The sequence below is a fragment of the Blastocystis hominis genome (genome assembly GCF_000151665.1).
Source record: "Blastocystis hominis, Singapore isolate B (sub-type 7) whole genome shotgun sequence assembly, scaffold_10".
Classification (NCBI taxonomy): domain Eukaryota; class Bigyra; order Opalinata; family Blastocystidae; genus Blastocystis; species Blastocystis hominis.
The window spans coordinates 543,750-566,559 of record NW_013171817.1 but is presented as its reverse complement, the minus strand read 5'-3'; the positions used below and the strand labels follow the sequence as shown (position 1 = coordinate 566,559).

The 22,810-nt window shown below is 46.8% G+C and overlaps 11 protein-coding genes; 5 read left to right on the top strand and 6 right to left on the bottom strand.

Annotated features, from left to right (window-relative positions):
* Positions 1 to 103: 103 nt before the first annotated feature.
* On the bottom strand, positions 104 to 563 carry GSBLH_T00006262001 (uncharacterized protein; the record flags this gene model as incomplete). Its single annotated transcript, XM_013039788.1, has 4 exons — positions 104 to 151; positions 195 to 325; positions 355 to 480; positions 512 to 563. 4 exons carry the CDS (start codon positions 561 to 563, stop codon positions 104 to 106), a joined length of 357 nt encoding a protein of 118 aa, XP_012895242.1.
* Positions 564 to 4,226: 3,663 nt separating this feature from the next.
* Positions 4,227 to 4,711, bottom strand: GSBLH_T00001383001 (uncharacterized protein; the record flags this gene model as incomplete). The annotated part of the gene is made up of 2 exons (XM_013039787.1): positions 4,227 to 4,519; positions 4,549 to 4,711. 2 exons carry the CDS (start codon positions 4,709 to 4,711, stop codon positions 4,227 to 4,229), a joined length of 456 nt encoding a protein of 151 aa, XP_012895241.1.
* Positions 4,712 to 5,814: 1,103 nt separating this feature from the next.
* Positions 5,815 to 6,402, top strand: GSBLH_T00001382001 (Ribosomal protein L32e). XM_013039786.1 has 3 exons: positions 5,815 to 5,992; positions 6,024 to 6,304; positions 6,336 to 6,402. The coding sequence occupies exons 1-3, from the start codon at positions 5,906 to 5,908 to the stop codon at positions 6,370 to 6,372; spliced, it is 405 nt and encodes a 134-aa protein (XP_012895240.1). The 5' UTR covers positions 5,815 to 5,905; the 3' UTR covers positions 6,373 to 6,402.
* A 543-nt stretch (positions 6,403 to 6,945) lies between these two features.
* On the top strand, positions 6,946 to 9,019 carry GSBLH_T00001381001 (uncharacterized protein; the record flags this gene model as incomplete). Its single annotated transcript, XM_013039785.1, has 5 exons — positions 6,946 to 7,277; positions 7,310 to 7,714; positions 7,746 to 7,990; positions 8,068 to 8,394; positions 8,424 to 9,019. 5 exons carry the CDS (start codon positions 6,946 to 6,948, stop codon positions 9,017 to 9,019), a joined length of 1,905 nt encoding a protein of 634 aa, XP_012895239.1.
* A 273-nt stretch (positions 9,020 to 9,292) lies between these two features.
* GSBLH_T00001380001 (uncharacterized protein) lies at positions 9,293 to 9,989 on the bottom strand (the record flags this gene model as incomplete). The annotated part of the gene is made up of 6 exons (XM_013039784.1): positions 9,293 to 9,448; positions 9,480 to 9,533; positions 9,564 to 9,652; positions 9,682 to 9,774; positions 9,803 to 9,887; positions 9,918 to 9,989. The coding sequence occupies 6 exons, from the start codon at positions 9,987 to 9,989 to the stop codon at positions 9,293 to 9,295; spliced, it is 549 nt and encodes a 182-aa protein (XP_012895238.1).
* Positions 9,990 to 12,606: 2,617 nt separating this feature from the next.
* On the top strand, positions 12,607 to 13,468 carry GSBLH_T00001379001 (uncharacterized protein; the record flags this gene model as incomplete). Its single annotated transcript, XM_013039783.1, has 4 exons — positions 12,607 to 12,777; positions 12,808 to 12,884; positions 12,914 to 13,085; positions 13,124 to 13,468. The coding sequence occupies 4 exons, from the start codon at positions 12,607 to 12,609 to the stop codon at positions 13,466 to 13,468; spliced, it is 765 nt and encodes a 254-aa protein (XP_012895237.1).
* An 862-nt stretch (positions 13,469 to 14,330) lies between these two features.
* On the bottom strand, positions 14,331 to 15,282 carry GSBLH_T00001378001 (uncharacterized protein; the record flags this gene model as incomplete). XM_013039782.1 has 2 exons in its annotated part: positions 14,665 to 15,282; positions 14,331 to 14,636 (listed from the first exon to the last, which is right to left on the bottom strand). Exons 1-2 carry the CDS (start codon positions 14,743 to 14,745, stop codon positions 14,331 to 14,333), a joined length of 387 nt encoding a protein of 128 aa, XP_012895236.1. The 5' UTR covers positions 14,746 to 15,282.
* Positions 15,283 to 15,715: 433 nt separating this feature from the next.
* Positions 15,716 to 17,300, bottom strand: GSBLH_T00006261001 (uncharacterized protein; the record flags this gene model as incomplete). Its single annotated transcript, XM_013039781.1, is given in 7 exon segments — positions 15,716 to 15,829; positions 15,899 to 15,954; positions 15,971 to 16,633; positions 16,693 to 16,997; positions 17,029 to 17,114; positions 17,155 to 17,245; positions 17,281 to 17,300. 7 exon segments carry the CDS (start codon positions 17,298 to 17,300, stop codon positions 15,716 to 15,718), a joined length of 1,335 nt encoding a protein of 444 aa, XP_012895235.1.
* A 19-nt stretch (positions 17,301 to 17,319) lies between these two features.
* GSBLH_T00001377001 (uncharacterized protein) lies at positions 17,320 to 18,177 on the bottom strand (the record flags this gene model as incomplete). Its single annotated transcript, XM_013039780.1, has 1 exon — positions 17,320 to 18,177. One exon carries the CDS (start codon positions 18,175 to 18,177, stop codon positions 17,320 to 17,322), a length of 858 nt encoding a protein of 285 aa, XP_012895234.1.
* Positions 18,178 to 19,318: 1,141 nt separating this feature from the next.
* GSBLH_T00001376001 (uncharacterized protein) lies at positions 19,319 to 20,262 on the top strand (the record flags this gene model as incomplete). Its single annotated transcript, XM_013039779.1, has 5 exons — positions 19,319 to 19,423; positions 19,453 to 19,556; positions 19,596 to 19,743; positions 19,778 to 20,001; positions 20,031 to 20,262. 5 exons carry the CDS (start codon positions 19,319 to 19,321, stop codon positions 20,260 to 20,262), a joined length of 813 nt encoding a protein of 270 aa, XP_012895233.1.
* A 1,510-nt stretch (positions 20,263 to 21,772) lies between these two features.
* On the top strand, positions 21,773 to 22,495 carry GSBLH_T00001375001 (uncharacterized protein; the record flags this gene model as incomplete). The annotated part of the gene is made up of 1 exon (XM_013039778.1): positions 21,773 to 22,495. The coding sequence occupies one exon, from the start codon at positions 21,773 to 21,775 to the stop codon at positions 22,493 to 22,495; it is 723 nt and encodes a 240-aa protein (XP_012895232.1).
* Positions 22,496 to 22,810: the final 315 nt, after the last annotated feature.

The window sequence follows — 22,810 nt, the reverse complement described above, 5'->3', positions numbered from 1 at the left end:
CTCAATTCCGTAATGAAGCAAGATTTTCAACAAACAATTCAATTTTTTACAGGGACTACATCATATGTAGACGTTGATAGAAGTTGGGATTGATGAGGCAAAGTCACTCCGTTTTCATCTTTGCGTGGTGTTTCTGATGTTGTTGACCTGGCTAGATTCAAATACTACAATGTTTGCCCAATCACATCCCCTACATAGCGTTTCGTCGAAAAGTTGGAGCGGTTGAGAGAATCCTCCGCCTCTATAATACAGCGATCTGAAATTTGAGAAAGACGAGCATGCTCAGCGTAATTCTTTGCTTCGGACAATAGTCTTTTTGTATATTCTAATTCGGAGAGTCATAACGCATGGTACCATTTTTAAATTCAATAAGCATAGGGATCACGTCATCCTCATAGGACGTGATTCCCACATTCTTTAGTAAACTCTTCATATACTGCACTCTCGGATCTTCATCTTTCTTGCTGTAAATCGCTTTTTCTAGGGGTTATACTGATTCGAGCAAGGCAACGTGGATCAAGAGAAGGATGATCATTGAAAGATCCAGTTTGCTCAATCTCCATCGGTTATTCAACAAAGACACAACAATGGAAAAGATTAAAAAAACAGAAATGCGCTGCTCTATAGTCTGCCCCTCCTCCCCCCTTTGCTTCGATCCGGGTCCCCCGCCGGACTCTCCGCTTTCCTCTTCTTCGACCTTCCCATCTTTCTGCACCACTTGCAAAAGAACTCTTCGTCTTTCTCCGGTTTATATCCCACACATTCCTGGTGGCACCACGATTTGCACCGACAACACTGCACCAGCGCACGTCCATCGTCATAATTGTGGCCCTCCACGCCACATTCACAACGAAACTCCCAACTCTCCTCGCTCTCCTCCGTTTCTCCGGTTTCTCCAGTTTCTCCAGTTTCTCCCGTGGGAAAGGGAGTTTTGTGCAGGGCATCAGGGTAGCCATCGGTTCCACGCATTGGATTGGTTCCTCCCCATTGCCCCATCGTCGCGTTCATCGCTTTCAGTTTCCCCTTTTCCCCAGTTTCTCCAGTTTCTCCAACTCGCTGAACAGCTGCTGCGTCCCTGTTTGTGTCTCTGACTGTGTTCCTGTTTGTGTCTCTGACTGTGTCTCTGACTGTGTTCCTGTTTGTGTCCCTGACTGTGTCCCTGACTGTATTCCTATTTGTATTCCTGTTTGTGTCTCTGGCTGCGTCCATTTCGCCGGTTTGTTCCCGCTCCCTGGCCAGACTGCCCATTTCCCGGGGGATCTCGGCATCCTCGACGAACTGATCGATGCAAACGTTGGAGTCAATGCTCTCGGGATAGGGGCTGATATCGAGCACGGCCTGCGTGTCCTCGCTGGTCATGGACATGTCGTCAGGATGCTGCAGTTTGTGCGACTCGCAGTTCCACGGATTGTCGCGGCAGCGCGTCGCCAGCTCCATCAGCAGATCCAGCGGGCCCAGACACTCCATCTTCGCCGCGAGGAGCTGCTCGAACTGCTGGAGGTCGTTGTGCTGCGACCCGTAGTTCTCGTGCATGATCTTCAGCGCCACGATCACGAACGGAACGCTCTGCTTCTCCTGCGCCGACAGCAGCATCTCGTCCACCACGCTCGGACTCAGCGTCAGCCCCGAGCTCTGCCGCAGATACCGCAGATACCGCATGGCCACCAGCCAGATAATCTTCCAGAACTGCCACTTGAACTGGTCGTCGGTGGGCTACGCTCAACCCTCTCCCCAAAGCGAACGTTCGAGTTGTACAGCTGCCGGTACGACGTGATCTGCCGCCGAATCGTCAGCCCGCAGAAAAAACGAGAGATCACCACCGTCGACGCTTCCACGGCCTGGATGCTGTACAGCTTCCCCGTGGGAATCACCAGGTTTTGCCCCTCGAAGAGCTCCACCTTCAGAATCACGGGGAGCGACGTGATCACTTGCAGCGAGCTTTGCGCGGCTTCCAGATTCATTTTCCCGCCCACACTCGCATAGTACACACACACGTGCCCTTTATGCACAAAAATCGCGGTATTGCTGATCCCATGAACGAAACGCCCGTCGTAAATGCCCCGCGACGTCAGGAACACGATGCTATTGGGCGCCTACCCATCAGCCGACCCGATCACCCGCACCACGACCGACAGCGCCGCGCGGTTCTTCAGCTTCTCCTTCTTTTCGAATTCGAGCAGCATGCGCGACCAGTCCATCTGCCGGATGAGTTCCCCGTGGGAATACGCTCCGATCGAGTTCATCGCGCTGCTGTCCAGAATCACGCAGAGCGGCCACTGGTTCAATCGCAGCAGCGCGTCGCACGTCTTCAGGCTGCACTTGAACCGCGTTCCCTCGATCTACGCCTCACCGCCCCTCGCCGTCCTCACCATCTGCACCGAGCCCTCGTAGAACTCCCCCAGCTGCTGCATGAAAAACGACAGGCTCAGCGAGTCCAGCGGGTACGAGCACCCCGGAAAAACCCCGTTCACCACGAACGGCTCCTGCATCCCGAACCGCTGCAGCTGCGCGAACGACAGCGTTTCCGCGGGGAATCCGGGGATCTGAGCGAGCTTGGCGGCGAGAAGGCGGTTGTAGGAGAGCGGGAAATCCTTGTGGCTCTGCACGGCCTCGCGGATGTAGGAGGGAATGCGGCTCTGCAGCTCGGCTTGCTGCGACTCCTCGAGCGAGGGACGCTCGGCGGAGTCGAAGGGGAGCGTAGAGAGCGAGGAGGAGGAAACAGGGGTCACGAGAGGGGAGGAGGCGGGGTAGAGAGGGAGAGAGGGCCGAGAGATCTCGTTGAGGATGACGGAATCGCGCGGAGGATGAAGACTGAGATTGAGCATGGACTCCTGAAAGGCGGATTGCATGGGCGGATGGAGCATGCTCGCGCCGAAGGGAGGCGAGGCGTCCAGCTTGGAGGAGGGCGGAAGGGAGGGCTGGGAGGCGAGATTGCCGCGAGGATCGGGGGGTTCGGGGAGAATTCCGGTCGAATTGGCGTTGAAAAATGTGGGGTTGAGGGAGAGAGGCAAGGGAGTGGCGTAGTTGGAGGACATGAAACGCGTCGGATCGAGCATATCCATTTCTGGAGCGTCAAAACTCAAATAAAAAGAGGTACGATAAGCAGGAGACACAAATCCGTTCCCTGTTAACAAAGGACTATTTAAACGCGATTCCAATTCTAAACTCGTATTCAATCCCTCTACAGTACCATTTCTCCCGTGCTGGTGGGAGTCTTGGTGGAGACTTCCCATGGAGCTTTGATATAACACGCCCATTGAGTTTCCCTCGCTTTCCGATTCACGTAGGGATGCTTGCGCGCCAGATTCCCGTGACTTCAAAGCAGGTTTGTCTTCCTGTTTGACTTTTTCTGTTGGATCCGCCACCTTGGGAGAAAACAAGATATCCGCATCCATTTCTTTCTCTGAGGATATCTTTATGAGAGGCATTACGTGAGAACCTCCCTCATCGGATACACACATAATTGGTTTTGGATCTTGACTTGGTAAATCCACTGAATTCTGGAATAACGAATTCATTCCTCTAGAAGTTAGCGAGATTAGCCACACCTTCCTACTATCCCTAGATACTATAAGTGTCCACTGGTATCAAAAAGAGTAGCCAAAATAATTGAATAGGCACAGTAACAACTACCTGCTTTGTCCTCCAATCAATTCCCATATTCCCGCGGTTCCGCTCATATCATTTTCATCAAACACAAAACGAAAAATGCACAATTGGAATAAAATGACCGGCCACTTCTCCATCCCCAGGCTTCATCAGCAGTACACAAAGCATGCTATTCGAGTAGTTTGCTCGAAACGCCTCCACCAGCTCCTTTAAATCAAGCGGTTCCTCTGTTTTCTTCGCTTGCTTCGTTTCTTTTGCTTGCTTTGCTTCCTTTGCTTGCTTCACGTTGATCTCGTGAAATGAATACTCCACTCCATACACATAGGTAAACCGCGGGACCGTAGGCCCCTTCGCTAATGCTTTCAATCTACATTCAACCTCTCCCTCTAGCTCACTTTTGAATGATCATCGGTCGGTTCTTCAGCATCAGCATATCTCCCACCGCACTCGTTCGACTAACGCTCATAACATAGTCGTTCCACCCCATAAACGCGATTCTCCATCGTGGATCCGCCTTGGCGATCTGTTGTAACAAACAGCTTCGCCGATTGGGCGACGGCTTGGGCGTTTCGAAGCTCCGCTTGAACGTAACACCCTACTCCTCACCCTCTTCCTCCTCACCCCACGCCACTCGCATAAAAGATCGTCAAATCCAAAGCGGCCTTCGCATCCTCGCGGGGATCATGTCCCTTCTTGCCGCCTTGAATGCTCCGATTTAAATAATTGGCTACTAAATAGCGCAAGGAATGCTTGTATCCAGGAGTGGGATGCGTGTAACGCACAGCTGTGTCGATGATGTGGCTATGAACCAGCTTCAGCACAGCCAGGTCGTTTTCCAGCGAATGGCCCACTAAAATCGAGGGGATTTTGGTCATTTCCGAATAAACGCGCTGCTGAATCGATTCGAAGGCTGCGGTTGAGAATGACAAAAATAGAAACTATTTTTGCAGGAAGCGAGATGTTCTGCCGTGACTCCGGAGTACTGCGTGCGATAATCGGTGATTTTGCCTTCGGGAAGAACGAACTCGTCCAGGAGAACACCCTTCGTGGAAACGAGGGAAACACGAGCGACTTCGTCCCGTTTCCCCTCGGTTTCCACCATTTCACAATCGAGACTGAGCAGGTTTCTACGATTCAAAGCGATCCAAACGAAAGGAAACGATTCATCATCGGCGGGGGATGTGTTGATGATCTTGAAGCCTTGCTTCTCTAACGCTTCTGCGTGTTCTGTGTGTTACAATACCGAATTCAGGAGTGTTACTCTCGCTTTTGATCACCATGTAATTGTTTTCTTCCAACTCATTTTTCGTTAGACACATGGAGAGATAGGATAATCGCTCGGTCTTCTCGTTCTCTCTTTCGCCTTCGCTTCGCTCTCTCTTCCCTGTCTGCACGCCATAGAGCAGATACTGGTCCCACAATTCTGGAATTTGCGTCTTGCGAACGGGAACCTGAATTGTGTCCTTGAGAATCTCGTCTGCATTCACTACGTTCATTATTCACACATTTGATTCGTACCCACATCATCTCGATTAACTATTACAAACGTTACATTTGCTATCAGTGGCTTATTTCCAACAAAAACCCAAGTGGGCGGCAAACTGTCCATGGTGAATAACCAAAGAAAGAAATTTCGAATATCCTACACTAACAAACAATCACTAGCACAAACGATCATACTGATCCCGGACTGGCGTCGATTCAGCTTTTCAACGACCTTTTTGTCTACTATACAATACGGTTTCTATTATCATTAATTAATTACAAGCAATACGCTTATGGAGACGGTTGTTCCTGCCTCGGTCATGATTCGTATTTTAGCAAAATGGAAAATTAGGAACGGACCGACTACCTTCTTAACGGAATCGCTGGAAACGTCAAATAGAAAAAGTCTGACAAATGTGGCTATTCAATAATAGTGTATATGTGAATAAGGTCTATGACTCCAAACAAGTCTTTTCACAATCCTATTGAAATCGTGTAGTGAAACCATGCCAAAGAGATTCCATGCATCCTTTTACAAACTACATGTACCCAACTTTATAAATCACTATTTTAAACGAATCGACACACTTCCTATCGCTATTTACTAGTGATTGTGAAAGCAGGAAATACCGCGGGAATCGAATGGATGAAACTCCCGCGAACCAAGAGTGGATGGCTGGTCTCTCTACAGATTTATTGTCAATCACTCCGATCAATAAAGTAAGTTGTCGTACTTGAGTAGAGGACTCAGGTCTTCTAAAATAAGAGAGTGAAAGGAAGGAACAGGCAATTAACCTACATATAGATTAAAATGAGTCCTGCTCGTAAAGTGAAGATTGTGAAGAAGCGAACTGTTTCTTTCCCTCGTTTCCAGGCTGATAAGTTCAAGAGAATGAATGTAGGCTGTGTGGAGAGGAGGTTCCTCGTAGCAGCACTGGAGAAAGCCCAAGGGTATTGATGGACGCTGCAGACGCCGCTTCCGTGGTGCCACTCTGATGCCCAACATTGGTTACGGATCGGACGCCAAGACCCGCAACATGCTCCCCTGCGGACTGTACAAGTTCACCGTGAGCAACGTGAAGGACCTGGAGCTTCTGATGATGCACAACGAGAAGTACTGCGCTGAGATCGCTCACAGCGTGTCTTCCCGCAAGCGCATGGAGATTGTCAAGCGTGCTAAGGAGCTGTCCATCCGTGTGATCAATGCCAAGTGAGGAGTGAGTTGGTGGGTTGATTTGTAGGGCTCGCATTGCTAAGGTCGAGGCTGAAGCTGAATAAAGTGATCACAATGGAGGGGATTGACAGAGATTTTGTTTGTTGGAATCAAATTCGAACGCTCATCAGTCATCAACTTTCTATTCTTTTTCTGTCATTTAGTTTTTTGGGGATTCATGCCAAAGAAGATTAAGTTTGGAAGGCCTCCGAAAGAGAACGAGGATTTGGAACCTTCTGCGTTGATCTTTGAATAGGCTGGTTTATTTCGTAGGGAAGAAACGAAATTCTATCCGAAGTTGAGTACAAAGGTGCATGGAAGCAGTCGTTGGACGGATGCGTTTGAGGATGCGAATGTTTTTGGAGATGACCCGTTGGAAGGTTTTATGGGTTTGGAAGTGTATCACGGTAGGTATGAGTGGTGGAAATGAGTGAACAGGATCCTTGGAGGAGTTGAACAAGGAAAATGAGGAGAGAATGTGCGTCAAATGTGAGTGTGACATATAGGAAAAAGATAGATGCCGGTGATGAGGACGCTGATCTACTGGCGAGTGATGAAGACACAGGGATGGAAGCTGAGGCGGCTTCTGTGTCTGAAGAGGGTATATCGAGAAGGGTAATCATGATTTTGTAGAGAATATGAGTAATGCCAGTGAAGAGGCGAATGACCATGGGAGTGAAGAAAAAGATCAGACGAAGAAGGAAGACTCTACAGAGAATGCAGCGGATGCTTCTCCCGACGCTACTTCTACTGCTACTTCTTCTTCGTCGTCGTCGTCGAGTTTGTTCCCCTCCTTCCACTGCGCCATTTGCGACCGCTCGTTCGCCAGCGCCAAGCAACTGGCCATCCACAACCGCTCAACTCAGTGCCTCTACGCCGTTTTTCTCACTCCCAGACACAAACGACGCGCATTGAAAGCCGATGCTTCGCACACGGAGAAGAAGGAAAAAACCGTCAAGAAAGAATCCAAGTACTCGCTTCCGCACTGTCCTTCACCCCCAGATCGCAGAAAAAGCAGGAAGAGCTCAAAGAAGAAATCGCCTCGATTTCTGGAATTGCAGAAGCCAAGCTTCTTTATGGATCCACCGAATGGACGGAGTTCCACCTCCACGACTCCCTCGTGCAGAAGCTCACGCAGATCCAGTGCGCCAAACCCACGGTTATCCAGGAAAAAGCCATCGAGGCGGCGTTCCGCGGGAAAGATGTGCTCGGCGCGGCACCCACGGGCAGCGGCAAAACACTCGCTTTCTGTGTTCCGGTGATTGATTGGCTGCTGAAGCACGCGTCCGAGGAGCCAGCCGAGAAGGCGGAGTGGAATGTGCGATGCATCATCATCTCTCCGACTCGCGAACTCTCGCTTCAAATCAACCGCGTTATCACGCGTCTGACCGAAAACACGAATATTCGGTAGCGTTGCCAACACGAAATCGAGGCGTAGAACCGCGGGACTGATCGGAGGATTGGCGATTCCCAAACAAGAACGAATGTTGAGCCATAACCCCGAGATTATAATTGGGACACCCGGAAGAATATGGTACTTTATGGAGAACTACAAATTGGGACCTTCGAATTTGAAGAATCTACGATTTATCGTGTGGGACGAAGCCGATAAGCTGGTACAAAAATCGGGACTTTTTTTGTCAATAGATCACACCCGGAGCTTATCCAGAGATGAAATCGATCGTGGAATGTCTTGCTTCCTCGATGGTCGTTCCAAAAAACCTGGGTATTTTTTTATGAGAAAAACAATTGACAAACAGAGCTTCGATCCCAAGCCCTCTTTTTCTCAGCCACGCTCCAAGTGCAGACCAATTCGCCCCAGACCCGCCAGCTCCGCACCTGGATGCGTCAACTGGGGAAACGTGGAAACCCTGAAATCGTGGTAACCGGCGATTCTTCTTCGAATTCGAATTCGAGTTCTTCTTCGAGCACTGCATCAACGGTGGAAACGGAGAAACCGACGGCGTTGCCGCGGAGCCTGTCGATCCGCAGCGTGCATTTCGCGGGTGCGCACGAGAAAGAAGCGTTCCTGTACGCGTTCAGCCGTCAATACCGCGGTCGCACGCTGGTGTTCTTCAACTCGATCAGTTCTCCGTTTCCCCTTTCTCTTTCCTAGGCGTGCTGAAGTCAGTATACTCTCTGCTGTCGCAGCTGCGCGTGCCGGTGCTTCGCATCTACTCAGGCATGCAGCAGAAGCAGCGCATCCAGCACCTCAACCGCTTCCGCAGTCTTTCCGACGCGCTTCTCCTCGCCACCGACGTCGCTGCGCGCGGTCTCGACCTCCCCGCCGTCCACACGGTTCTCCATTTCCACCTTCCTCCCACTCCGGTCATCTTCGTCCACCGCTGCGGCCGCACTGCCCGCGGGGGAACGCGCGGACTCGCCATCGCCATGGTCACCGCGGGGGAGAAGAAACTTTACCGCGAGATCTGCCAGTACTGCGGTGCGCCGAACGGGTTCCCCGGTTTCCCCGTGGGGGCCGCGGTGAGTCCCGCGGTGATTCGGTGCGTGGGGATCGCGCGGGAAATCGCGCGGGAAGTCGCGGCGGCGACGAAGACGGACCGCGACGCTGATTGGCTGCGGAAATCCGCGGAGGAAGCGGATCTGGAGGTGGAAACTGGAGAAACTGGGGAAACGGAGGGGAGCGTGAAGCTGACGGCGGGCGGGAAAAAACGAATTCGAGTGGGGAAAGGGAGGCGGCGTGAGGGATAGGCGATGAAGAGAGAAATGGAGCGGCTGATGGAGGAGGGAGCGAGGAAGGCGAGCTATGTGGGGTCGTATATCACGAGCGATCCGAAGCTGCTGCGTGGGAGAAGGGAGAGAGAGTGAGGCGTAGAGCAGCTGCGAGAAGGAAACGTGTTTAGCGTGAAGCGCGATCCGCTGGATGAGGTGGAGGCGCATTGAAGAGAGAAGAGAAGAGAAGAGAAGCCAGGCTGTGAATGAATGATTGAATGAATGAATGAATGAATGAATGAACGTGTTTTTTTAATAGGGAAATTCGAAGTGTTGAAGATTTGCTTTCCTGATTTGAAGTTGATGTGGCTGTTTGATGGAACAAACAAAACACGAGTTCATTTGAAGAGATCGCTCCGCGCATTCGCGTACGCGGCGTTTATATTCGCGGATGTTGTTAACGTACAACTAAAAATAAAGACACTGAACAACCCGCTACAGAAGCAGCCTCCGAGTTTGCAGGGCTGTTCGGGTTGGGATCATTTAAAAGACTCTAAACCTCAGAAAAATGAGAGGAAATAACCTGAATGGAAGTTAATATCATACTCACTGTATTGACAGGGGACCATTTATCTTTTATTATATCGAGACACACCATCCCGTCCGAAAAAACTATATATCGGGCACAGCCAAGCGGTTACCATTGGGATGGAAAATGGGAGTTGCAAATCGAACAATTGGAGGCACAGATGGGTAGTCCTCGGAAAAACGCAACTGTAAGGCAAACATGCCACCTATCTAAAAAGCACGGACCTAAATTACCTTCCCAGGGGGAATCGTCAGGGCCAGAAATCATAGCATCCCACATGAAGAGATCGTCCATATTTGTTGGAGACGCACTAATGCCCTACAGTCAAAGTTCGCTCTCAATGTATACATAAGGAGGATCATTTTGTATTTCTTCATAATCTCGCATCAACCGCACTTGAGCACGATTCCGCTTGTTCATATTCCAGTTTTGTCTAAAAGTCTTAGGGAGTTTCACAACCATATCCCTTCAGTGATTGTTCAACAAACACTTCACATATCGTTTAAAATAAATACATTCACGTCGGTAGCGATAATCTCCATTTTCCGCTCCAAATCGCCCAGCACATTCTCCACCTGCTCCTTCGACACTCCGTACTGCTTCACATGCTCCGTCAGCGCAGATACGGACACGCCGCGCGGATAACGCTCTTGCAGCGACCGAAATCCTTGTTTCACCAGCATCTCCACGGTGTTCGATGCGTCGCTCGGAGTGGCGTCGATTGCGTTTGAATTGGCCGCAGACGCTTTTTCCGTGGTCTAGACATCAAAAAAAAAACAAATCACGATCTACCGTGCTGTGGCTCGATGTGTTTTTATTATTATAGTACAAGTACATCTGGAGAACACTCAAGTAGTGAAGAGTGATGGCGTTAAAGCTGTTGATTTTGTCCATGTGGTAGATGTTTATAGAGTTGGTTCCATTGCTCGTGCTCAGCGAGCCAATGACTCGTGCATATCCGGATGTTCTAAAAGTTGAGGCAGGAAACAAGTCACGACATTACCTCCATGTCCGCATTGTTCTGACCCACATATAATCGCGCAGAAATTGATCCCGTTCCATCGCAGATCGAAAAATCGTATCGCTGCCCTTGCTGAGAACACGACACCAAACCAACCACGACCACCTGTGCAATAAAGTGCAAAAACACAAGAGAAAACCTCACGCACATCTTTTCCCATAAACAGATGTGTTGTTTCTTGCTGCGTGACAGCTTCGTTGATTTGCTTGATTGTCATGGGTAGAATCGTTTTGATTGTCGGTTTCTATTCGATAATACGCACCAAAAAACAGTAAACGGAATTCAAACTTTGCAGATCGTCCTCTCCGTTTTTTGACGGTTGCTCCTCTCCTGGGATCGCTCCTGCGAGCAAATTCGAAGTCGATTCCGCGTAAGGATTTGAATTGGAGTAGGGATTGTTGTACAAGTTCCCATACATTCTGTTCTCTGCACTATAAACCACATTACTCTACACTCCATACATGATTTTCAGTCCTTTTCAAAAGAATAGTAATTTGGGTGGCAATTCTTTTTGGTCGATATTCTGCAATTCCCAAAAATTCCATTGTTTCGTATTCTATTTTTGGTGATCGTTTTGTATATTATTGCGAAATGGTACTTGGGTTTTGCGAAGTGGTCGTCGCATTAGCCATGCTCGTATTGCTCTTGCTCGATATCTACTGTGTGATTAAGTTGGGCTCCTTCTTCCATTTTGAATTGCAGACTAAGCATGTCCAGTGGTATTTATATGGGAATTCCAGCTGTCTGTCGCTATGTGTTTTGTTATGGACTCAGTACGTGCTCCATTCAACTCTAAAGCATAGCCCGTTGTATTCACTTCTTGCTTCTGAACGGACTTGAGTATAAGGAGCATGTAATCGGCTTGATGCCCTTTTACAGCTATTCCTATTTATATCTGCTCTGTATTGACGAACTTAGCAATTTTCTATTTTTCGTCACCATCTTCCAGTACTCGTTGACTTGGTACTCTCTCGACAAACATTGTTTATTAGCAGCATCCACTCTCTGAACACCCATCCAGCGATCGCTGTGATCCAGGAGCGAAACGATCTTCGCATCCGCATGTTGTTATTCATCATCGTGCTAGTCCTTCCATTCTTTTATGTAGCTGATTCTTTTATATTTGGTGGCCTCCACGGTCTGCTACATCGTCTCTATCGCGCCCTTAGAGCTGTTTTTGGTTCTGAATTCGATTGTTTTTTGCGTTTTGGAACTTTTTGCGATCATTGAATTCATTCGATTCGGCTATTACCAAGTCGTGCTGATCCAGTACGCGCTTCACACACTTACACTCACTTTATTTGCAGATATGCACTCATTCCCATTCAGAACAAACGCAGACAGCTTTTTTTCTCGATGTTTCGATTGGTGATCCCCATCGTCTGTCTGTCGCTGCGTGTAATCGCTCGACTCGTGATAACCTTTTTTTCCAGACCGGAAATCGTGAGATTCGCACACTGAATGCTCCGTGTAGAATAACATGTACTTTGTGGTTGGCTACGTGCTGCTCACAGAGTGGCTTCCGCTTCTGTTTATCGTAATTCAGACGATTCGGTTAGTGGATACGTCCGATAAGTGGGTTTTGGAGTGTATGTGCAAGCGTAGGAACAAAACGTATTTCACGCGGCTGCTGGTTTCCTTGCAAGATATTGTAACAATGTAAAATAGGCAGGTTGTTTGTTGATCACTCATTTGTACCTGACAGAAATAGCCGGGTTTTTTTCCTATTTGCCGAGTCTGGCTGTTTAGTATTTCCACTAGTTTACCATATGATGTGGGTAATTTGGCTAGATCCTGATTTGTAGAAGTGCTGGGAACGATGAATGGCCCATAGGTATTTCGCATTACCAGATATTAGGAGTCGTTGGAACTGCATATGTGCTTTGTGAAGATTACCTCTAGGGATCGTATGCAACGGTGTATAAAGCGAAGTGTGCAGAGAAGGATGAAGAGGTTGCTATCCGAGTGATTGATCTTGACAATCCGCTGATTGATTTTGATGGAATTCGAAGCGAGATGGAAAAGATCCGACTCTGTAAGCATCCGAATGTTCTTCCGTTGAACTGCTGTTTTTGTGTGAGGAACTTTATGTGGATCGTCACGCCGTTCATGAAAAAGGGATCGCTTTATCGGATCCTGAATATCGTGCGTGATTCGAAGCAAAATCCCGCAGTACAGGGACTCAGCGTTTGCCTCTTTTGATTTGCTTACTGCTAGGAGAATATCATCTGCTATGTGATTCACGAGGTTTTGAAAGGTCTAATTTACATCCATTCTTCCAGCTACCTCCACTTGTTTCAATTTTACTTCCATTCCACGTTAGAGACATCAAAGCAGCCAATATCCTCGTCGATTCCAACGGATCCATCTGTCTCTCCGACTTCGGCGTCATTCCCTCCACCAACTCCTCCAAACGTCACTCCGCTCACGGATTCGTCGGAACGCCCTGCTGGATGGCTCCCGAAGTGGTCAGCGACAGTCTCATCTCTTCATCCGTATCCTGCTTCCTCTCTCTCTGGTTGATTCTGCGTAGGCGGACTTGTGGTCGCTTGGAATCACCGCGCTGGAGCTCTACAAAGGCTTCCCGCCGCTCGCTCGGTTCGACACGCGCGAGATTTTCGCTCGGATTTTGCAGGGCGAGGCGCCGTCGTTCGACTCGTATTACGACGTGTACAAGTCCACTCCCTCCTCGGCGTTCCAGTCGTTCATCGAGAAGGTGCTGGTGAAGCAGCCGGAGGAGCGAGCGACCGCCGAAGATCTTGAAGATCATCGATGGTTCCAGGGGGCCGAGGAAGGACGAGCGGAGCTGCTGAAGCTGCTGGAGACGATTCCCGATATTGAGGAAGACCGGGTTTTTGATCTGCGTTTGGATTTGTAGGATGCCGGAAATCGGGACTATTTTTATAGAGAGGAGAAAGAGAGCGAGGAGTGGGATTTCTCGTGTGTGTGCGCAGACCCACATTCGAGTGATCGAATGGAGAGTGTCGTTGAGGAGAATTCATAAAAGGAAACTTGTGTATTGTAATGTTTCATTCTTTTCTTTTGTTTGTTTTTTGATGAATCCGGGTAACGAAAACGGTGTAGATGCGCTTCCACCGAAGGTTTGTATTTGGAGGGGGAGAGATAATGGGGTAGAAACCCTCTTCGTGGCTGATGTTGGTAATTGCGATCTTGATCGTTGTCGGTCCCTTCACCTCGCCGAATGGACTGTGGTTTTGCTGGTGTTGCTCCGGATCGTACGGTTTTGCCCGTTGTGTGTGAATTTAGTTTAACGTACATTTACATCAATCTGTCCTGGAGATACCGAAAGTGGGAGATGGAGCAGAGGGAAAAGCAGGCGCTTGAAGAGCAACAACAGCCAAAGAAGTCAAAGAAATCGCGCGTGTGGGATAAGAGTGAATCAAAAAAACAAAAATAAATCTGTTCGTTGTCCAAACGTGTGAGCAATGAATCAAGGTACGCTTTCCACACTTCTTCCTCCAAATGCACCACTTCTTTGCACCGCTCCATCAGAGTTTCCTCACTACAATCAATTCCAACACGTTTTCCCACTTTGCTTGATTAAACATTTCTTCCGATCGATAGACCACAACTCCAGTCAGTTCCACGCAGGCAGGCTACAAAACAACCGTTTCCTCCATTCTCACATTGACATGCAGATCTTCCAGCGGCTGCTGGTACTTCCTCACAAACACGTACACTTCCTTTCCGTTGCTATTTCTCACTCTTCCAAACCATTTCTACTTTGTAAAAATCACATCATACGGAATCTCCTTCACATAACACATGTCAATCACGATGTTGGTCAAGGCGGCCATAACTTCTCTATCGTGATGTCCGTACGCTCCCTCGCCTGAAAATCGAAGTTTCACAGTTTGACACAGCCAGTCGGTAATCACGCTCATCTCAATGGACCCGATCTTCCGAAGAAATTCGCTCGTAGCGAGTTCGAGAGGCAGTTTGGACGGAGAAAAGGAAGAAGGGAGCGGAGGGTCCGGATGGGAGGTGGCCGTCGCGTAAAAGGAGGAAGTGTACATGACTTGGTACTAGTTGAAAAGGGCGAATGAATCAAACATGGAGATGATTAACAGACGAAAATCCGCCGAGAGAATTGAAAAAAAGCACGTAGTCGGGACGCTCCGAATTCACAGACATGTCGATCAGATCGATGGTATAGCGGTCGTCCCAGACCTGATTATGGCATTGCTGAAGGTTTGGAATGATAAGATGGTGGTTGTGGCAAATGGGAGACACTGAAAAGTGAGGGACATAAAAAGGAGGGGTAAACCGTTTAACAGGATTGTGTACACTGTGTTTGTTTCACCGGCCGAATCAGATACATTGGATGTGCTAGCAGAACTTGAAGGAGAGGGAACAGAAGACACATTCTTACACTCACTCCCAGCAACACACGAAATACGTGAGGAAGGAATACTACCTTTCCGTTGGAAACAATGTATTTGGCCAAACACTCGCTTTCGCGGACTTTCGTAAAATTGAAAGCCTCGTTCGAAAATGGTTCCTTCATCGATGGGTGTCGAAAGTACGGCTTTCGTTTCTACGATGCTAGATTGTAAAACTCACAAAATACCACAATTTGCCAGGTGGGATGGTATTGAGCAATGAAATGTTTTGGGCCGCTTATCCACTTCATTCGAAGTCCTTCTACATCGGATCGAAGTAGCCCTTCCTTCACGCTAGTTGATTAGTACGATTTGGATAAAATTCTACCATCGATCGAATTCCTTAGCTATCGTTGAGTCCATTCCATAATCACTCATCTTTGCAGAAAAACAAATGACAATCGTTCGTAACTGAAAGATGGAATCATTGTGATGGTGGAATGAGTGGACTGTATATAACTCAGTGAGATAGTTTGCTTGGAATGTTACGAAGTTTTCGAGTTCGAATTGTGTATAGAGTGAATTCGAAGCTTCACAGCTATACTTTTAGTGTTGGTTATTTGTGGTTACTGCTGCAGTGATTGCTGCTTCAATGAGTGTTGCTACTGCTGCAATCATTGCTGCTTCAATTACCACTATTACTATTACTACTACTACTACTATCATTATTATTATTCTTATTCTTATTATTCTTTTTATTCAAACAAACACAACGCCTTTCCTCATAACAACTCGCTCGTTCCCAACACCTCCAACAACTGCAGCGCATTTCTCGACAACGGCTTCTTCTCTCGCAGGCTCCGACACACCTCCTCCACCGAGTCTTCCCCCGCGGTCTACGCCTCACTCTTCCCTCCATCCCTCACGAACGCCAATTCGATCAGCAGATTGAAATCCGACACCACTTGCCGCATCGCCGCCTCGCTTTTCTGACCGCTCCGCAGCGTTTCCACCATTTCTCCTATTCCATTACGCACTTTCCCGCCAAAATTTCCCACTCAAAAGCGTCGCGTGCGTTTCCTCCTCCGAATTCACCGCGGGAAAATCGCTCTTCTCGAACACCAGCGGGCGTTTCCCCGCGCGGACCAATGAAATCGTGAGTTCCACCAGGAAGAAAATAGCCTCGAATTCTGTCACTTCTTGGCTTCCCAATTTCGCGTCGTTCCGAATCACCACGGAAAGCAGTTCCCCCGCGGGAGTCCGATTCCGCACGTGGACCAAGTCGCTGCCTTTCCGCGGGGATTCGATCATTCCGTCGCGGTACATGCACATGCACTGGTCCGAAAGCATGTAGGCAAAAGGCTCGATTTCCCGCGATTCATTCCGCTCCACCACCACGCTCACGAATCGCGAGCAGAAATCCCCGCGGGTCCGCTCGCCCCACTGGAGTTTCGCGATGAGGTCGACGTCTCCCGCGGTTATTCGCTCTTTCTGGGAGGGTCGCGTGTAGATGGCGCCGATGATGCGGAGGTCGAGGCGCCGAGCGACGGCGTCGGCGGCTTTTCGGTAGGGATCGGAGGCGAGGAGCTCGATTTTTCCGTTAATGAAGCGCTGCTTGGGGATGTAAAGCGAATAAACGAAAGCGATCTCGCGAACGCCGTGGGTGCCTTCCAGGCGCTCGTAGCGGCCGTAGAGATAGGCTAGGTATTGGATTTGCTCGTTGTGGTGAAGCCAGTTCTGGACGAAGCGGTCTAGGCACTTCTTGTCGACCACTTGGACATTATCGACATGACGGTATTTCTAGGTGAGAGCGATAAAAAAACGGGGACTTGACGGGCGAGGGTGCACGGTTTCGGCTGGCAGGACGTGCAGAGACCGCGAGGGTAGGGAGGATGATTGCGACAGAACTTTTTTACTTTGTAGGATGGAAGCGTCGGCATCGTGCAATGCGGACAGCGCTGGTTTGGACCATGTGTACATAATTTCTTCTCCTGATTTAGGTAGTCTTCGAAGGATAGATGCTTCACATTGCTATGATCCGCCGTATTAAGGCAGTTTGTGCAACTACAAATGAAATGCTTGTCAACACTGCAACTATTGATTTGGACCGTGCTGGCATAAGAACTCCAGCTCGACCTTTTCCCCTTTTTTCAGTTTCACGCAGTTCGGACACATCTGACCCTAAGAAGTCAGAATCTCCTCGATTCAAGCAATTTCCTACAGGGCCATGTTGGCACAGCCAACGAATCGCTTCTCCGTCCGTATCCTTTCCCATGCAGTGAATGCAAGTTGTATTTGCAGAATGATTACAACTACATTTGTTACACAGTGGACAGCGTGATCCTACTATGGAGTCAATTTTCGCATTGCTTTTAAACAAACAATGTCAGTTTTTGTTCACTATATCATCCACTTCAAAGTGCTCAAAACGACTTACTCTTCCCGAATCACAGTCTGGGTACAACGCCTTATACGCTTCGACACAGTTTTTAAAGTTACAACAACTAGCAGCCGCATTGATTCCTCGATGCAGATATACACGTAACCCTTCACACGCAAAATGGATTACGTACGGTAAAATATTCAACTGTGTGCAGTCCCAGCGACCGATCACATAACGAGCATCCGCTCGCATCGGTCCCTCTCCTGCAGAAGCGCCAATCCCAACTCGCAAACGAGGAATCTTCTCCGTAGCCATGCACTTCAGAATCGACTTAACACCATTCTGACCTCCTGAGCCACCTTTCGGACTAAATCGAATTTCTCCAAATGGAATTGAGATATCGTCATGAACAATCAGAATTTCGTCCATATTGTTCTTCGAGCTTGGAGCCTTGAGTCGATAATTGTTTTGCTTCGAAAAGAGCACAACCGACTGCCCGCTGTTATTCATATACGTTAGTGGTAGCGACATCGAGAGTTGGATGTTTGGAAACGGAACTCCGTTGGTTACAGTCTTTTGACAAGCACGATCGGAAACATGATCCACTAGATCAAGGCCAAGACTCGAGTTTTGACTAAAATGAATTGTTGTCTGCAAAAGAGAACATTTGCACGATTTCGCCACTCTCCACTTCCACTCAACATCATCCGAGTTCATATTTGGCAGATATTCGGATGCAAATGTCTTACATACTCCGAAACCCACATTATGCCGAGTGCGATGATATTCGGAGCCCATATTCCCAAGACCCACTATTAGCCTCCGGACACAAGGTTTGGCGTGGGAAACGACCGCTGCCATAGCAATGGAAAACCAAGTATGGCAAACTTGTCTCAAACAAACAAAATCAACTAGCAGTAATATATATATTACAGAGCCTTCTTCCGTCTTCCGCACATTCGAGCTAGCATTCTAGGTAATATCAAACCAAATATCAAAGAAGTACTTGTGGTAGGTGGCTTTTTGTGACTTCCGGGCTGCCTCTGGAGATATATTGATTCCGACACGCTCTTCAACGAGCAGTGGATTCGTCCCACTTCCTTTCTTTTGGAGTTGCTCCTTTAGCTGCTGCGGAATCACAAATTCTTCTTCAGGTGGTTTGGGAAGTTTTCTAAAAGTGAATGAAAGAGAGATAGAAGTACGACAGATCAGGTATATACCCAGAAGACTTGTCTAGACGTGTTTTCAGTAATTGGACTAGCTCCTGGGTAGACAGATTATCTGTTTGTTCAAGATTCACATCTTCTTTTGCTTTGATACTCGTTTTACCACTTTTCTCTTCAATATGGGTCTGGGGTTCCGAAACAGCATCATCCTTTACAGCACTCTCTTTCTTCTTTGCCAATGATGTTGTGATAACGATATCGCTGTCTGAAGAATCGGAAAGAGCACCTTCGGTTGTTTTTTCACTCCGTTGTCTTTTGTACCCCTATAACATAAGAAAGAGTTGTAACAAAATCGTTCATACCTTTGATCGCATTCAAAAGTGTAAATGGTCAAAATAAAACCCTTCTTTTGGAAATCCAGAAACCATTGAAACTCACAAAAATGGCTAAAAGGAAGCCAAAAAGGAAGGAAATGCAACCTGTAGAAAAGAGAGAGGAATCAGCTGCTGTTGGCGAGGGTGAAGATGATATCCGCAATAACCAGGAGGAGATTGCCCATTTTCGAGACGTAATGTTATGTTTCTCATTTTATCTAGATCCAATATTCGTTTTTGGACTATCTGCCCTATATGAAGATGGAGTATAATCGTAGACAGCACGCCTATGAGTTGCTACCTGAGAATCATCGGAAATACATGCCCTTGGAAGTTTGGGATAAGAAGCAGGAAGAGTTTATGAAATGCATCTTGGCAAACTCTCGCTTTTTACTGTGATTTGTACTATAGTGTTGACTATCGAATAGAAATGTGGTGAAGACACGGAATTACTACACTGAAATGTTCGGTATTCCAACACACAAGCGCGATCGTCTTTCAGCTCCTTATCAAATGAGTAAAGTGAAGAGCACGCTCCATCAAATCGTTCGAGACTGGAGTAGTGAGGTATGTTGAATCCCTCTTTCTAGAAGTAGGGAAAAGAAGAGCGCTATCTATGCTATAAACCACTACTCGAAGCCCTTGAGAAATACGTGCCTATCCATCGAAATGAGGATGGAAGTGTCAATCCCGAAAACCAGTATTCTTTCTCCTGCATATTTACTTAATTATTTCGTAGACGAAGAGTCCTCGTTCCCGGCTGTGGCCTCAGCCGACTCCTCTTCGAAGTGGTGGAGCGTGGATACGGCGGTCAAGGCAACGAGTTCTCGTACCAAATGTTGTTAGTCTCAAACTACATGCTGAACCACGTGTTCGAGCCTGAATCAGTTGACGATTTATTCTATCCACTCTCACCACTAGATCGAAATCTACCCCTGGACGGACAACACGAACAACATTTTCGCGAAGGGCGACAACAACCGCTGCATCCTCGTTCCCGACGTGGTGCCCTGCAGAGCCATCCAGCAGGGAAGCGACTTCTCCATGTGCGCAGGCGAGTTTTTGGAGAGCTACGAGAACCAAGAGAACGAATGGGATTGCGTTCTCACCTGCTTCTTCATCGACACAGCCCCTGTGGTCTTCGAGTTTCCCCGTTTCTCTGTTTCCACTGTAGTTACATCGAGGTCATCCACAAGATCCTGAAGCCGGGCGGGTACTGGATCAATCTGGGCCCGCTGCTGTATCACTGGCAGTGCACGGAGGACATCACGATGGAGGAAATGGACGAGCGATACGAGCAGAGTTTTGAGATCTCCTTCGAGGAGATCGAGGAGGCGATGAAGCAGAAGGGATTCAAGTTCGAGGAGATGCACCGCGTGTGCACGCCGTATGCGGATAATATGTGAGGGAGATGGGGAAGCGTGACTTGTAGAAGATCGATGATGATGACGTTGTTTCGAGGAGTGTTTTTTGTTGCGAAGAAGGAGGAAGAGACAAGTCATGAATGATAGGAATGATAAGGGTACTGGGTATTTCTCTGTGATTGTGAGTGAAAACACACGAATGTTTGTGAAAAAACAAGCAAAGGAAACATGTCAGGATGGTCGTCTCGCCAACGCTTCGCAGCTTGGCGGAGAGCATCGGGGGAAACACTCCCTGTGTTGTCGCTCCCCATTATTTTACGCGCTACAATAAACATACAAAGTATGGAGACATACCTATTGCAATTAAGTCGCCGACATACAGTTTTGCCATTCCAGCAATGGCAATCGTATCTCTTCGTTGTAATTTATACTTCATCATCTTCTTTCGAGCACACTGGGTGATGATCTACCATTAACTCAATTCCACGCAACTGACAGATTCGACTTTAACTGGATGGAAACGAGAGAGCAGTTTACATTTTAAACGAGTGTATTCCGTGACAGAAAGTGAATCTGAGGCCATTCTACGAGTTATCAAAAAATAACACTGCTACAATTTCCGCAATATCTCATTTTTGCTTCGAGGTTCGACCGAACCAACGTCCTGGTCAACAGTTCGTGAAATGTAAGTAGATTTATCATTTTCCTCATATGTTCCGTTATTTGCATATGACTGCTTTGTGGAAACGGATGGACATTGTTCTGTTCTGACTGTTGATGCTTGGACAGTATCTGACTCTTGGTTGCTCTCGTCGTCGCTATAAAAATCAAAAATAGGGTCATAAGTATCAGACATATCGAAACTAAGTTTACAACAAACAAAAAATGGAATTGCGGTTCGAAGGATGGTCATATTAGTAAAAGTAATATTTGGAGCTTACGGGAGAATACAGTGGCAAGTAAATGTAGGGGATATCTTTCACTGAAAGGAATCTGTGTATTTGCGGGTTAGATACATTATTTACGCTAAGCAATGTTAGATGTTTTAGAATTGATGGGAAATAGTATTGTTGTCGTTTAGGAATGGAACAGAGTCGTTACTCTTCATCAATTATTAAAGTATTTTTGTCCATCATTCACTAAACAGTGAAAATACGACATAGAACAGTATTAAACGAGGGATTACAACCAATTCTTAAAGACTATGCAAAACCATGGCACTATTTATACGGAATACTAGTGATATTTTCTATGATCCAAGTGTACAATTAGAATGAAGAGTGTGAGGGAGAAGGTTTGAGTAAGTATATGGAATGGCTTGGAAGAAGGTAAAGAATGTAGCTAAATGATAATTTTTTGAATAGAAGGAGTGTACTCGTTGAGCCTATGTTTCACAGTACTGTTTCTCATTTTAGTAATAATTATAGATTTAGGTTGATTAGAGAAATTAATTAGTTACAATCATTTTTGTTGAATAATCAAAATACAAATACAAGGATGCTAAAAACTAGTTGTGAAACTTCCACCATTTCTCATGTTCTTTATTGTATTTATGCAAAGCATTGCTGATTTCATAAATTCTGCTATTAGTAACTATCATATTGATAGTTCCATTATTCAAAATGTACAGGGGCGTTTGAATGAGAAGTGGAAAGTGGATGGCTGGATTTCACTCATTTTGAGTAACAGAGAATGTATAGTATTGCAATTCGATAATGGAGTATTCATGAATCAAGGATTTGTACTCAATGAGCAGAAAGTGTTGAAAGTGATTGGAAATCATCAAATAGGTGATATTACATATAACGAAGAAGAAACCATTGTGGAAAAAGGAATCGTGGATTTGGATCATGGAAGTCGATTTGAAGGTTTGGTATTGACAGAAAACAAATTTGGAATTCCATTTGGATATGGTGAAATGTATGATGATGATGGAATATTGGTGTACAAGGGCATAATAATCAATTGGAAACGATTTGGATATGGAACAAGTTATCATAATAATGGATGTATTGAATATGAAGGATATTGGTGTGATGATAAGCGATTTGGTAAAGGAATTGTCTATGATCGATATGGTAAATTAGTGAATGATTGTGAATGGTATAATGGAATTGAAAGTGATAATGAAGAAATTTATGAAGGCGATGGCTCAGAACCACTGAATATTGGAATGAAACATTTGAAACTGAGTGACAATTGTGTATTGGAAGATTGGGATGTTTCATTGTTGTATAATTTGGAATCAATCGAAATCGGCAATGAAAACATTTAAAATCGAAGGATTGAATCGATTGAAAACTCTCAAAATCGGAAGCAATTCATTCACCCAGAAAAAGAATGATTGGGGATATGACAAATCGAAATCATTCCACATATTGAATTGTGAATCATTGGAATCCATTCAAATTGGTGAATATAGTTTCAGTGAATTTGGAGGCGACTTTGAATTGAAGAATCTACCACAATTGCAATCTGTCATAATTGGGAATCATAATGGTGATTCCAGCAACTTTTATAACAGTTCATTTGTGATTCGAGGTAAGGAATGATATGCTGTTGAATATTTGAATAGATCTTCCAAATCTAC

What these genes read in the sequence shown, in the direction of transcription:
- GSBLH_T00001382001 (XM_013039786.1), top strand. Translation starts at nt 5,906, where the DNA reads ATGAGTCCTGCTCGTAAAGTGAAGATTGTGAAGAAGCGAACTGTTTCT. An exon ending in ATAAGTTCAAGAGAATGAAT is followed by an intron (nt 5,993 to 6,023) that starts GTAGGCTGTGTG and finishes GGTTCCTCGTAG; the next exon opens with CAGCACTGGAGAAAGCCCAA. An exon ending in ATCCGTGTGATCAATGCCAA is followed by an intron (nt 6,305 to 6,335) that starts GTGAGGAGTGAG and finishes GTTGATTTGTAG; the next exon opens with GGCTCGCATTGCTAAGGTCG.